Source organism: Pogoniulus pusillus, chromosome 1, assembly GCF_015220805.1.
Source record: "Pogoniulus pusillus isolate bPogPus1 chromosome 1, bPogPus1.pri, whole genome shotgun sequence".
Taxonomy (NCBI): domain Eukaryota; kingdom Metazoa; phylum Chordata; class Aves; order Piciformes; family Lybiidae; genus Pogoniulus; species Pogoniulus pusillus.
Window position 1 is genome coordinate 3,390,587 of NC_087264.1, and position 14,563 is coordinate 3,405,149.

The window sequence follows — 14,563 nt, forward strand, 5'->3', positions numbered from 1 at the left end:
AATGAACACAGACTTATTTAATACGTGATAAAAGGATAAAGTCAGAGGAAGGGTTAATTCTGGGGATGGAAAGGCTCCTGTTTTTCTGAAATAGGATCTTTTATAATGATAATGAAGCAGAGAAGTCTGCTGTAGCTAGTGGTATTGGATCCTACCATTTTGCTAGTGGCTGGGTTTAAATCTGTAACTTTGTTTTGACAGACTCTTTCTTGCTGTGCTGCTCTTCATGGCATCTGAAGGAGTATGGTACAGTTGGTGCAACAAAGTTTCCAGCTTCTGTGGTGGTTGGTTGATGGTGAGGCACTTAGTGCCATGGTCGAGTTGATTGGCCAGGGCTGGGTGCTAGGTTGGACTGGATGAGCTTGGAAGTCTTTTCCAACCCAACCTGCTTGGTTCTATGATTCTGAAGCTAGCTTGGACATAGCTTTTTTCAGTCAAGAATAGGACTTGGAGAGAATAGAGGTTAAGTGTCAAAAATATCCAGGAAAAATAAAGTATCAGCACAATTTAGCATGTGAACAACTACCTCAAAGCTTAAAGATAATTTTAAAATGAGTATTTTGATAATACAAAAAAAAAAGTTAACTCAGTGTTTGGTTGCTAAGTAAGGCAGGGGCAAAAAAAGCTTTAATTTTTAAAACAGACTTGATTTTGACACACTTTTTAATCAGTTTGTAGAAGAAAGATTCTTTCTTAATTGGTGACAGCTTACTAACTGCACCTTAGTCTGAACTGCCATGATAGTGACCCTCTCATGAAGACAAACACCATTCCAATGGGAGAAAAACCAGAAGTGCATTACAACACTGTTTAACCAAGTTCAAAAGAAGCCTGGATGAGGCACTTGGTGCCATGGTTTAGATGACTGGCTAGGGCTGGGTGCTAGGTTGGACTGGATGAGCTTGGAGGTCTCTTCCAACCTGGTTGATTCTATGATTCTATGAAAAGTGTCTACACAGCTCTCATTAGCTGTTGCTACATTTGGTTGATTCTACCTGAAGGGGCATTGTAGCCAGGTGGGGGATGGCCAGCAATAGAACAAGGGGACACAGTCTCAAGTTGTGCCAGGGTAGGTATAGGCTGGATATTGGGAAGAAGTTCTTCACAGAGAGAGTGATTGGCATTGGAATGGGCTGCCCAGGGAGGTGGTGGAGTCACCACCCTTGGAGGTGTTCAAGAAAGGACTGGCTGAGGCACTCAGTGCCATGGTCTCATTGATTGGATAGGGCTGGGTGCTAGGTTGGACTGGATGATGTTGGAGGTCTCTTCCAACCTGGTTGATTCTATGATTCTATAACTCTATCAATCAGTATGGTGGTGGTGAGATGCTAAACCTCTTAATCACTGGGTTTGTGTAGCCCAGAGTTGACTATGAAGGAGGGCAGTGTGCAAATTGCTTGTCATGGCCTATAATGAGGATTGTGTTACATGAGACTGCTCAGCATGTTCAAATTGCTGGATTTTTTTGGCAGCAATTGCAATAAATGGTTCAACTCTGGATTGCTTTTAATTCACAATGTGAGGTCTGAGTAACAGAATGGATAGCACTTGTGTCATGAAAAAAATAAAGAAGTCTGGTTGCATTATAGGAAAAAATACCAAATCAAAATTTAAAGAGTGACTCAGTTGGAATCCAGATTAAAATCTGGATATTGCTTTTGGTGCTTACCAGGTTTGCAGCAAGTCAGAATAAGAGAAATAGCTGCGTATTGTAGGTACATTTGGCAATCAAAGAATGCAGATGGAGCTAAAAGGAAATTCAAACTCCAGTATCTCCACATAGAAAGAGAGACTTTTGGGATGCTATCTGATTTTGGTTCAAAATCAGATTATATTTGCTACTGTAATTGCTTGTATTTAAGTTGCTCTGTGAGGGAAGAAATCATACCTGTTTCTTTCTCAGAGTTAATGCTCCCCATTTTACAAGGGAACATGTAGGCAACTTTTGGGATTTTTTTCCTCTCAGTCTCCTTGTAGCCTACGTCCAGTTCCAAAAGAATCAAGATTTTAACATACAGTTACTTGAAATATGTTTTTAGTACATCTTCTTACCAGCTATGTTCACATAAGGTCAGAGCTAAAGTAAGGAATTTGTTCTTTGGAGTTGGAGGTTTGCAAGCTTCAAAATGGTATCTCTTTTAATACCAAGAGTTGGAAAAAGGGAATTGATCTGTTGGTGGGTAGGAAAGCCCTGCAGAGGGACCTAGACAGGCTGGATGGGTGGGCAGAGGTCAATGAAATATGAGATTTAAAAAGGCCAAGTGCAGGGTTCTACACTTTGGCCACAACAATCCCAAGCAGCACTACAGACTGGGAACAGAGTGGCTGAGAGTAGCCAGGAGGAAGAGACCTGAGGATACTGGTAGAGAGTAGCTGAACATGACCCGGCAGTGTGCCCAGGTGGGCAGCAGAGCCAATGGCATCCTGGCCTGGCTCAGGAACAGTGTGGGCAGCAGGACAAGGGAGGTTATTCTGCCACTGCACTCAGCACTGCTCAGGCCATACCTTGAGTGCTGTGTCCAGGTCTGGGCCCCTCAATTCAAGAGAGATGTTGAGGTGCTGGAAGCTCAGAGAAGGGCGACAAAGCTGGTGAGGGTCCTGGAACAGAGCCCTGTGAGGAGAGGCTGAGGGAGCTGGGGGTGTGCAGCCTGCAGCAGAGAAGGCTCAGGGCAGAGCTCATTGCTGTCTACAGCTACCTGAAGGGAAGCTGCAGCCAGGTGGGGTTGGGCTCTACTGCCAGGCAAGCAGCAACAGAAGAAGGGGACACAGTCTCAAACTGTGGCAGGGAAGGTCTGGGCTGGATGTTAGGAGGAAGTTGTCTGAGAGAGTGATTGGCATTGGAATGGGCTGCCCAGGGAGGTGGTGGAGTCACTGTGCCTGGAAGTGTTCAAGAAAAGGCCATTCCAATAGCATCAGCCAGGTTGGAAGAGACCTCCAAGATCGTCCAGTCCAACCTAGCACCCAGCCCTAGCCAATCAAACAGACCATGGCACTGTCTGATCCAGTCTTTTCTGGATCTCCAAGGATGCCCATTCCACTTCCCTGGGCAGTGTTCTTGCAACACCTTTTACTTACTTGAGGTCTGTAGGTTTCTCTTCCTGAAACTGAAAAACTTAAATCCCTTCAGTTTTCCTGTATAGGCCTTTTTCTTTCTTCTTCTTCTTCCCTCTTTCTGCTCCCCCTATATCTCCAATTTTTGTCATTGTTTTCCTCTGGCTGGTTATTCCTTTGATCCACATTTGTCTTGAAATGGAGAATACAAAAGTTGACACTTGACTACCTGAAGAGACATTGTAGCCAGGTGGGGGGTGGCCTCTTCTCCCAGGCAACCAGCAATAGAACAAGGGGACACAGTCTCAAGTTGTGCCAGGGTAGGTCTAGGCTGGATGTTAGGAGGGAGTTGTTGTCAGAGAGAGTGACTGGCATTGGAATGGGCTGCCCAGGGAGATGGTGGAGGCACCGTCTCTGGAGGTCTTCAAGAGAGGACAGGATGAGGCACTTAGTGCCATGGTCTGGTTGACTGGCTAGGGCTGGGTGCTAGGTTGGACTGGATGCTCTTGGAGGTCTCTTCCAACCTGCTTGATTCTATGATTCTATGACTGCTTCATCCCCTTTTGTTGTAGCATCAATGAATTTTAAGATAACACTGAAAAAGCTGACTCTAAAAGTGACATGCAAGAAGACAGTAATTCCAAAGGTAATGAAGTGTGATATCTAGAAACAAGGGGTTTATTTGTGTATGTGAAAACAAAGCACCTGTGATGCATAAACATAGAAGAACCTGTAAATATTTTCTAAACATTAATTAGCATTTATAGGGGTTTTGGTTACTGTGAAGCATGGCCTGCATGCAAAGATTTTCTCAATCACATTTTTATGTAAGCAGCTATTCTCAGAATACACCTCAAAGTGGAGCAAAGAAGCTTCCAACTGAGGCACAGCTCTAGTGCAAGACTTTAGAATCATAGAATCAACCAGGTTGGAAGAGACCTCCAAGATCATCCAGTCCAACTTTGTTGAGGAAGGTTGAATTCCCATTTCTTGTTAGTGGAAATAAACCTTTTTAAGCTTATTCTCAGCTCCACATGCTGTAAAGCTGTTAACTTGATGCAGTCAGTTTCATTATTTTCACTCCCTTAATTAGTGTTCAAGCTTGCCATCAGAAAGCAAATGTGCAAGTGAGGAAAACACATGTAAGTACTCTGAAGAAACAGAAGTGCTTTAACTTTTGATTCTGACAGCTTGTCTTGATCACAGAATCAACCAGGTTGGAAAAGATCTCTGGGATCATCGAGTCCAGCCTGTCACCTAACCCTTCTAAGTAACTAAACCATAGCACTAAGTGCCTTATCCAGTCCTCTTTTAAAGATCTCCAGGGATGGTGACTCCACCACCTCCCTGGACAACCCAATCCTATGCCAATGACTCTTTCCATGAAGTATTTTTTCCTAACATCCAGCCTAGACCTCCTCTGGCACAACTTGAGGCTGTGTCCTCTTGTTCTGCTGCTGCTTACCTGGCAGAAGAGACCAAACCCACCTGGCTACAGCCTCCCTTGAGGGACTTGTAGACAGCAATGAGGCCATCCCTGAGCCTCCTCTTCTGCAGGCTAAGCAACCCCAGCTCCCTTTGTAGGCCTGTGCTCCAGCTCCCCCAGCAGCTTTGTTGCCCTTCTCTGGACACATTCAAGCACCTCAACATCTTTCTTAAATTGAAGGGCCCAGAACTGGACACAGCACTCAAGGTGTGGCCTAACCAGTGCTGAGTACAGGGGCAGAATAACCTCCCTTGTCCTACTGGCCACAATGGCCAGGATGCCATTGGCCCTCTTGGCCACCTGGGCACACTGCTGGCTCATGTTCTGTTGCCTGTTGACCAGTACTCTCAGGTCTCTTTCTTCCTGGCAGCTTTACAGCCACTCTATCCCCAGCCTGTAGCACTGCATGGGGTTGTTGTGGCCAAAGTGCAAAGTCCCTCTGCTGAGCTCTCCTGCCCTCTAATAGATGAACACATGCTCCTGGCTTCGTGTCACCTGCAAACTCACTGATGCTGGACTCACTCCCCTCATCCAGATCATCAGGGAAGATATGAAACAGGACTGTGCCCAGCACTGATCCCTGAGGCACACCACTAGTGCCAGCTGCCAACTGGATGTGGCACTGTTCACCACCACTCTCTGGGCACGGCCATCTAGCCAAGTTCTTAACCCAGCACAGGGTGCCCTTGTCCAAGCCAAGGGCTGCCAGTTTGGTAGACAGTGTCAAAGACCTTGCTGAAGTCCAGGTAGGCTACATCCACAGCCTTCCCCATGTCCACCAGGTGAGTCACCTGGTCATAAAAAAAGATCAGTTTGGTCAAGCAGGACCTGCCTCTCCTAAATCTGTGCTGGCTGGGTCTGATAGGCCATCCTATAGGTGCTCTGTGATTGCACTCAGGATGATCTGTTCCATTATCTTGCATGCTGTGGTGGTTTGGGTGTTGCCTACCCCCCACACACACTTTAGACATCACCCAGACTTGACTCAGCCAGCTCTGGAAATTGAATGGAGGTTATATTTACAGCTTAGCACAATATGCAAGCAGAGATTTACAATATATATTCAGAAATATACAAGGTAAAAGGTAATACAGACACACAGCAGCCCTCCCAGAAAGCAGAGTCCCCAGGAGGGGCTCCCAACCACCCTTCCACCTTCTGCCACCTCTCTACCTTACCCCAGATGTTGCCTTGTGCCCAAGGAAGAATGGAGGTTGGCCAGGGGGATTAGGAAGCAAGTGGATTAATCAGGTTAGGTTAGAGAGGGAGAAATGCAACTTATCTGTGTTTGGATTCTTTCTCTTATACCTCTCAGCAAGCCTATGAGTGAAGTAGGCATCACCATTGTTTCCCTTTCACAGCCTGTAATCTAGTTCTTCTCACCAAAACATTCTAGCTAGCTTCAAACTAGCACACTTGGCACTGAGGTCAGGCTGACAGGTCTGGAATTTCCTGGTTCCTCCTTCTGACCCTTTTTGTGGATAGGCACCACATTGGCAGCTTCCAGTCTTCAGGGACTTCTCTAGTGAGTCATGACTGTTGATAAATGATGGAGAGTGGCTTGGCCAGCTCACCTGTCAGCTCTCTCATCACCCTAAGATGGATTCCATCTGGTCCCATAGACTTTTGGGAATCCAAGATGCTCAACAAGTCCCTAACTACTTCCTCCTGGGTTATAGGGAGGCTGCTGTGCTTCCTGACCCCACCTATCAGCTGAGGAGGCAGCTGTCCTGAGGACAGCCTGCCTTGCTACTGAAAACTGAGGCAAAGAAGGTGTTAAGCAACCCTGCCTTTTCCTCATCTCTAGTCACTGCATACCCTTCCTTGTCCAATAAAGAGATCAGATACTCTTCTGAACTCCAAATCCTGTACTCGTTGTTCTTCCTTTTAGCTTACATTAATTTCACTGAAGAGTTTATGGTCTTGTCAGTCTATTAATAACATAAAAGATCTGTCTCTGGTACCCTAGGTTCCTATTGATTGAGTAGAAGATCTGTGTGCTTCAAAGACTTTCATGTAGAAGACACTATTTAATCCTTTTCTCTCTTGCTCAGCTCTACAGGTTAGCATCCACCAAAGTTTTCACACCTTTCTGTAGAGTAAACAATGACTAAGGATAACAGAGCTATGATCTTGTTTTAAAATCGTGCTAAAGACAGAATAAGACAGCTTAGAGTCATAGAATCAACCAGGTTGGAAGAGACCTCCAAGATCCTTCAGTCCAACCTAGCACCCAGCCCTAGCCAGTCAACCAGACCATGGCACTAAGTGCCTCAGCCAGGCTTTGCTTCAACACCTCCAGCAACAGAGACTCCACCACCTCCCTGGGCAGCCCATTCCAATGCCAATCACTCTCTCTGGCAGGAACTTCCTCCTAACATCCAGCCTAGACCTTCCCTGGCACAACTTGAGACTGTGTCCCCTTGTTCTATTGCTGCTTGCCTGGCAGAAGAGGCCAACCCCACCTGGCTACAGCCTCCCTTCAGGTAGTTGTAGACAGCAATGAGGTCATCCCTGAGCCTCCTCTTCTCCAGGCTGCACACCCCCAGCTCCCTCAGCCTCTCCTCATTGGGTTTGTGTTCCAGGCCCCTTACCAGCTTTGTCTCCCTCTCTGGACACCTTCCTGCTTGAAACCAAATGAAGCAAAGCCACTTAGGTGCTTTCTACAAGTTTGTGTGGGGTTTGTGTTGTGCTTGCTTGTTGGCTGTTGTACTCAAAAGAGTTTTAGCAAATACTTGAACACTGTTAGGATTACTTAGAAGGCAGTAAGAAATCAAATTGGGGAAAGACTGTGACCATTTACTCAGCTTGTGTGTTCAGGGCTGATTTAACTGTTTTACTCTTTACAGTGTTCTGCAGTTGATGTGATCTGCTACTCAGAATGGAGGGGGAAAAAAATCTCATACCTAAAAGTTTTCAGTTTTAATTATGAAGGACATCTTGGGGATTCCTTTTTTACCTCCTTTTTAAAGGAGTCTAGGAGGTTAGGAGGCTCTGGGGTGACCTCATTGCTGTCTACAGCTATGTGAAGGGAGTTGTAGCCAGGTGGGGTTGGGCTCTTTTCCCAGACAACCAGCAACAGAACAAGGGGACACAGTCTCAACTTGTGCTGGGGGAAGTATAGGCTGGCTGTTAGGAGGAAGTTCTTTAGAGAGAGAGTGAGTGGCATTGGAATGGGCTGCCCAGGGAGGTGGTGGAGTCACCATCCCTGGAGGTGTTGAAGCCAAGCCTGGCTGAGGCACTTAGTGCCATGGTCTGGTTGACTGGCTAGGGCTGGGTGCTAGGTTGGCCTGGATGATCTTGGAGGTCTCTTCCAACCTGGTTGATTCTATGTTGCTATTATTTTTTCCTTACATGGAATTCATTTCACCCTGAAACAAAGTTTTCTCAGGTTGCATTCAGTTTCAGGTGCTGGATGAGCAGGAAAGTCTCAGTTTTGCACTCTTGCCACTTTAGGAATTTCAGACTATTTTGCCTTTCTCTTGGACTTATCTTTGGCTTCACCCTCATTTTTACACCATCTGTATAGGCATAAAATGAAATAGAGAGGTAGAACTCTCATGGGAAAACTGATTTTGAACAAATGCTCCTGTGAACATGCTTATTTCCAGTCTAAAATGAGTGTGGCTGGATAGAAGTGAGTTTTAGAGGGCAACAGTGTCAGAGAACTGAGATGAAAATTGACCTCTTATAAAAATCCACCTGTCTCAGTGTTTCAGTAAGCCTATCTGTGAGAGGCTGTTCTTTCTCATTTTGGCCATAGAAGCAATCAGGATTTGATGGGACCACAAGGATCACCTAGTTCCAACCCCCCTGCCATGCCCAGGGACACCATACCCTAGAGCAGGCAGGCCAGAGCCCCATCCAGCTTGACCTTAAACACCTCCAGGGATGAGACCTCAACCACTTCTCTGGGTAACCCATTCCAGGTTCTCATCACTCTCATGCTGAACACTCCTCACATCCAGTAGCAAACAAAGGCTTTGAAACAACTGATAGGTGATTTATTCCTTGGTGATAGGTCTTAAGTCCCATTGCAGGAGGATTTGGCATCTACTCTGGAACTGATACCAGGCATGCTTCAGACTCCCTCAAGGGATGCCAGCTTAGCTCATATACCAAAAGAGAAGCAGATACAGGATGTCTTTCATAGGTGGATGAATATTGCACTCAGGCTTTATTCTCCCATCCTATATGTAAAAGCTTTTCCTCTTATTGCTTTTCTTCAGATGAAAATAGTTGGTATCAGTGAAATGCTTAACCTTCAGTCTGCAGAAATGCTATTTCTAACCTACATTTTTTGTTGTTGTGATCTACAGTTCTGGTTTGAACTTATGCCCATGCATAAGAAATGGTGATTTGAATTCAACTATTCAAAGAGTATTTCTGAATGTCAGTGACTTATGTATCTTTAGTTTGCATAGTTTGAGTTGTATTGCCTTTAATTAGTAACCTTACAGTAGGTGATAGAAACTTCTCGATCTTGAAGTTGGTTTGCAGTCTAGATGGAGAGGAGAAAAGCTGTGGTTTCTATAGCAATAATTCATTTGTTTTCCTGGAAGAACACACTAATTCTATAGTTAACTGTTTCTCTTTATAGAATCCATGTAGTGTAAGCAAATGGTAACCAATACTGCACAGTACTGTGTTTACTCCTCTAATTTCCCCCAATTCTTTCCCAAGAGGGAGAGGGGGGGGGGGGGAAAAAGGAAAATAAGAAACAGGTACTGTCTGTGCCTGATTGTAGGTGATCCCTGTTGGGCTTTGAAGCTCAGGATTCACTGGAGCAGGCAGGGCTGAAATTCATTCTGATGCCAGGCAGATTGCTTTCTGGTTAACAAGGCAGCAGCACGTACATTTACATTTCACTGCCTGTCTTCCTGCCTGGAAGCTTAAAGTTTACACAATGCAGATACAACTGAAATGGAAATTGCTCTTCTGATTTTCTTCTGGAACTGCTTTTGACTTTTCTGTTACTTTTAATAATGAGATGATAAGATTCTTTGACACGTACTGTACATCTTACCTCTGAGACAGCTGCAGTCTTCCTTGTGCTGCCTTACCAGCAATCACTGTCATTGCCAGGCTGCCAGGGAAGAAAGTGGCATGCATGAAGTGCTGCAGGGGAAAGCTTCTCTTTAGTTTCATTTATTTGCCTATTTTTCCCCCTCTTTGCTCTTGTTTTTTGTTAGCATCTCAGAATTCCATGATGTATCCCTGGACGTGTTCAAGAAAATGGATGAGGCACTTAGTGCCGTGGTCTAGTTGACTGGCTAGGGCTGGGTGCTAGGTTGGACTGGATGAGCTTGGAGGTCTCTTCTAATTTGGTTGATTCTATGATTCTATATATGGATATGGAATCATAGAATTAGTCAGTGTTGGAAGGGACCACAAGGATCAGCCAGTTCCAACTCCCCTGCCATGGCCACGGACACCCTACCCTAGAGCAGGCTGCCCACAGCCTCAGCCAGCTTGGCCTCAAACACCTCCAGCCATGGGGCCTCAACCATCTCCTTGGGCAACCCATTCCAGCCTCTCACCACTCTCATGCTCAACAACTTCCTCCTCACGGCCACTCTGAATCTCCCCACCTCCAGCTTTTCTCCATTCCCCCAGTCCTGTCACTCCCTCACAGCCTAAAAAATCATCCCCAGCTCTTTGTAGGTCCTCTTCAGATCCTGGAAGGCCACAGGAAGGTCACTCTGGAGCCTTCTCTTCTCCAGACTCAGCAGCCCCAACTCTTTCAGTCTGTGCTCATAGCAGACCTGCTGCAGCCCTCTGAGCATCCTCGTGATGATAGATAGACATTATTTCTTCTCCCCTCTAATAATTGTACTTTCTTTACATGATTTCCACTTGAATAAAATCCTTATTTCACACTGTAGACTGCTTACCATGAAGTTTGTAAGTGTTTATTTTTTTGAGGATTTAGGTTGTAGTGATAAAAGTAAGGAGTTTATTTAATAAGTTATGGGAATATGCATTTGGGGAATTATGGATGGAAATGTAAAAGTATTTCCCAGTACAAGCAGAAGTGGAACATTGGAACTTAATCATAAATTGGATGCTGTCTGGAGCATCAAAACAGGAAGTGTTGAAGGAAGAATTGTTCTGCAACCTTAGCTGGAGTTGGGGTAGGGATGATGAATTAAAGACAAAACCCCAAACCCTAGAGTTCCTGCTAACTGTTTTAGTCTTGTAAATACTGATCTTGGAGACTTTATTGTTCTTTACAGCTCCCTGAAAGGAAGTTGTAGCCAGGTGGGGATTGGTCTCTTCTGCCAGGCAAGCAGCAGCAGAAGAAGGGGACACAGTCTGGAGTTGTGGCAGGGAAGGTCTAGGCTGGATGTTAGGAGGAAGTTCCTGGCAGAGAGAGTGATTGGCATTGGAATGGGCTGCCCAGGGAGGTGGTGGAGTCTCCACCCCTGGAGGTGGTGGAGTCTCCACCCCTGGAGGTGTTTAAGAGGAGGCACTTAGAGCCGTGGTTAATTAGAAGGGTTAGGTGATAAGCTGGACTCAGTGATCCTAGAGGTCTTTTCCAACCTGGTTAATTCTGTGCTGCTGTGATCTTTTCTATATCACAACAATATATTAAGTGTAGTAGTGTTTTTATTTTGAGGGTCACACATTTTTTTTCTGTCACGGCTCGAGTCTTTCCTTGACCTGAGTTTTCTCTCCCTGAGGTGTGTTCTTCAGTCTGAGTGGATTTTGTTTTCTGCATATTTCACCATTCTCTGGGTGCAAGGCCAAATGGGAAGCTTGGTTCTTGCTATCAAGCCTTTGCACAAATGACTTGCTACTTTGGTTGTTCTGTGTTTTCATTCTGACTGCATTTGTTTTCACAGCCTGAGGAAGAGCTTGATCCTGAAGAGAGGGACAACTTCCTCCAACAGCTTTACAAGTTTATGGAAGACAGAGGTAACAATTACTACTACTTTCAAAAAAGAGTGATTTTCACTTCATCTCTATCCCACTTTTTAAAGTGACTTTTGGTAATTGCTTTTACATGCAGTGGATGTTATTATGAGTGTATTCTCCTGTCAGTGAAAAAAGATAATAGCTTAGTTGGATGCAAAGGATAAACACCTTTACCTGTTTTGCATGTGGCAGATTTACATCCAGTACTTTGAAGCACAGTGCACAAAGGAAGCTCAAATCCTCTCTGAGATGTTTTGCTTTGCTTTTGCTCTCACAGAACCTTTTTTATGTTAACAATTCTTGTTAAATAAGCTCTTAGTTGATTTCTTGTTGTGACAGCCAGGGCTGGGAGCTCTGCTGGTCTTACTCTCAGGCTGGTGGTACCTGAGGAGGCTGTTCATGGAGGGTGCTGCACTTTGGCTACAACAACCCCATGCAGAGATACAGGCTAGGGTCGGAGTGGCTGGAGAGCAGCCAGACAGAGAGGGATCTGGGGGTGCTGATTGATACCCACCTGAACATGAGCCAGCAGTGTGCCCAGGTGGCCAAGAGAGCCAGTGGCATCCTGGCCTGCATCAGGAATGGTGTGGTCAGCAGGAGCAGGGAGGTCATTCTGCCCCTGTACTCTGCACTGGTTAGACCACACCTTGAGTACTGTGTTCAGTTCTGGGCCCCCCAGTTTAGGAGGGACATTGAGATGCTTGAGCGTGTCCAGAGAAGGGCGACGAGGCTGGGGAGAGGCCTTGAGCACAGCCCTACGAGGAGAGGCTGAGGGAGCTGGGATTGGTTAGCCTGGAGAAGAGGAGGCTCAGGGGTGACCTTATTGTTGTCTACAACTACCTGAGGGGTGGCTGTGGCCAGGAGGAGGTTGCTCTCTTCTCTCAGGTGGCCAGCACCAGAACAAGAGGACACAGCCTCAGGCTGCGCCAGGGGAGATTTAGGCTGGAGGTGAGGAGAAAGTTCTTCACTGAGAGAGTCATTGGACACTGGAATGGGCTGCCCGGGGAGGTGGTGGAGTCGCCATCCCTGGGGCTGTTCAAGGCAGGGTTGGATGTGGCACTTGGTGCCATGGTCTGGCCTTGAGCTCTGTGGTAAAGGGTTGGACTTGATGATCCTGGAGGTCTCTTCCGACCTTGGTGATACTGTGATACTGTGAAATTCAACCAGCAGAGAATGGGAGATGGGCCATCTTCAAGGCTCCTTGCACAACTGTCAGAGTCATGTGCAGATAGATGTATGAGTGATAATCACCTGAAGAGACAGCTTAAAAGATTCTACTTTGTCCTGTAGCTAAAAGATGAAAATAGCATGTTTTAAATGTCTGTCCTTACAAAATGAGGTGACCCTGCAATAAATTTGAGCAATTAATATCCTAGCATAAGACATACATTGGAAGTGCATGCACAGTATGTAGAGAGCAGCATTTACCTGCTGACTTGAGAGAGAGGTTGCATAAACCATTCACATTTACAGTTGTGATGGGACTGTGTCCAGCAGATCAAGGGAGGTTCTCCTGCCCCTCTACTCTGCCCTGCTGAGACCTCATCTTGAGTACTGCATTCAGTTTTGGGCTCCCCAGTTGAAGAGGATCAGGGATCTGCTGGAGAGGGTCCAGTGGAGAGCTGCAGAGTTGATTAGAGGACTGGAGGGCATGGCTTATGAGGAGAGGGTGAGGGACCTGGGGCTTTTTAGTCTGATGAAGAAAAGACTAAGAGGGGATTTAATCAATGTTTATAAAGATCTGAGGGCTGGGGGTCAGGATAAGGGGACAGGCTCTGCTCACTGCCCCCTGTGATAGGACAAGGAGCAATGGGTGTAAGTCGCAGCACAGGAGGTTCCACCTCAACACAAGAGGGAAACTTCTTTACTGTAAAGGTCACAGAGCACTGGATTAGGCTTCTCAGAGAGGTTGTGGAGTCTCCTTCTCTGGAGACTCTCAAGGCCTGTCTGGATGTGTTCCTCTGTGATCTGTGCTAGATTGTGTGGTCCTGCTCTGGCAGGGGAGTTGGTTGCGATGATCTCCATGGGTCCCTTCCAACCCCTAATATGCTGTGAGCCTGTGAGACTGACTCTGAATTAGAAAGTTTTCCGTGACTGAACACATACTCTTCCTTGTTTCAAAGTGTATCTAAGCTTGGAAAGAGTTTTACCTTTTAAAGTGTATTTGTTTTAATAATTTTACTCATGAACTCTATTTCAATTCAAATTCAAATACTCTTTAATTCTCCAATAACATTGGTGGAGGCAAATTTACAAATGCAACTCCTGCTTTTCTCCTTTTTGAATTTCTTTTTCCTTGGGAAAAAGTTACCTATGTGATAGTTCATGGGATCATAGAATCAGTCAGGGTTGGAAGGGACCACAAGGAGCATCTAGTTCCAACCCCCCTGCCACAGGCAGGGACACCCTACCCTAGAGCAGGCTGGCTGCAGCCTCATCCAGCCTGGCCTTAAACACCTCCAGCCATGGGGCCTCAACCACCTCCCTGGGCAACCCATTCCAGCCTCTCACCACTCTCATGCTCAACAACTTCCTCCTCACATCCAATCTGAGCCTATAATTCTGAGTCTATATTTCTGTAGCAGGATATAGTACAGCAAAAGTTGATATACTTGGATTTGAAATAACCAGAGTAAGAGCAAAATTTCAAGTGCACATTGTGTCTGACTATTTCTCCACTTCTTTTTGCCTTGGGTTTTGTAATTGGGAAGAGATCAAGAGAGAAGCTTTGCATCCCTATTAATGAGCTGTGTTGTAGACCACAGGATGATAAACACCAGTTCCAGCTCCGCCTGATTTTGGCATTTCATTCACAGATGTAGAAAGTGGTGGTGTATTATAGCCAAGTGTACTGGAGTTCATCAAATAGAATTTTGAGCTCTCCTGTATATAACCAGTGTTTCTGGAGGCCTTTGGGAAATAGGAGGCTACATCAACAGTGTGGCCAGTAGGACAAGGGAGGTTCTTCTGCCCCTGTACTCAACACTGGTCAGGCCACACCTTGAGTACTGTGTCCAGTTCTGGGCCTCTCAATTCCAGAGAGATGTTGAGGTGCTGGAAGGTGTCCAGAGAAGGGCAACAAAGCTGGTGAGGGCATGAAACACAAAC

The 14,563-nt window shown here is 45.9% G+C and overlaps 1 protein-coding gene across 2 annotated transcripts in view; it reads left to right on the plus strand.

The window, feature by feature from the left end:
• Positions 1 to 14,563, plus strand: part of ARID4A (AT-rich interaction domain 4A) — a 73,391-nt gene that overhangs the window by 36,224 nt on the left and 22,604 nt on the right. For both annotated transcript variants that reach the window (XM_064151701.1, XM_064151767.1), the window contains exon 12: positions 11,383 to 11,455. In XM_064151701.1, the coding sequence (XP_064007771.1) occupies positions 11,383 to 11,455 (73 nt within the window). The remainder of the gene's footprint in view (positions 1 to 11,382; positions 11,456 to 14,563) is intronic.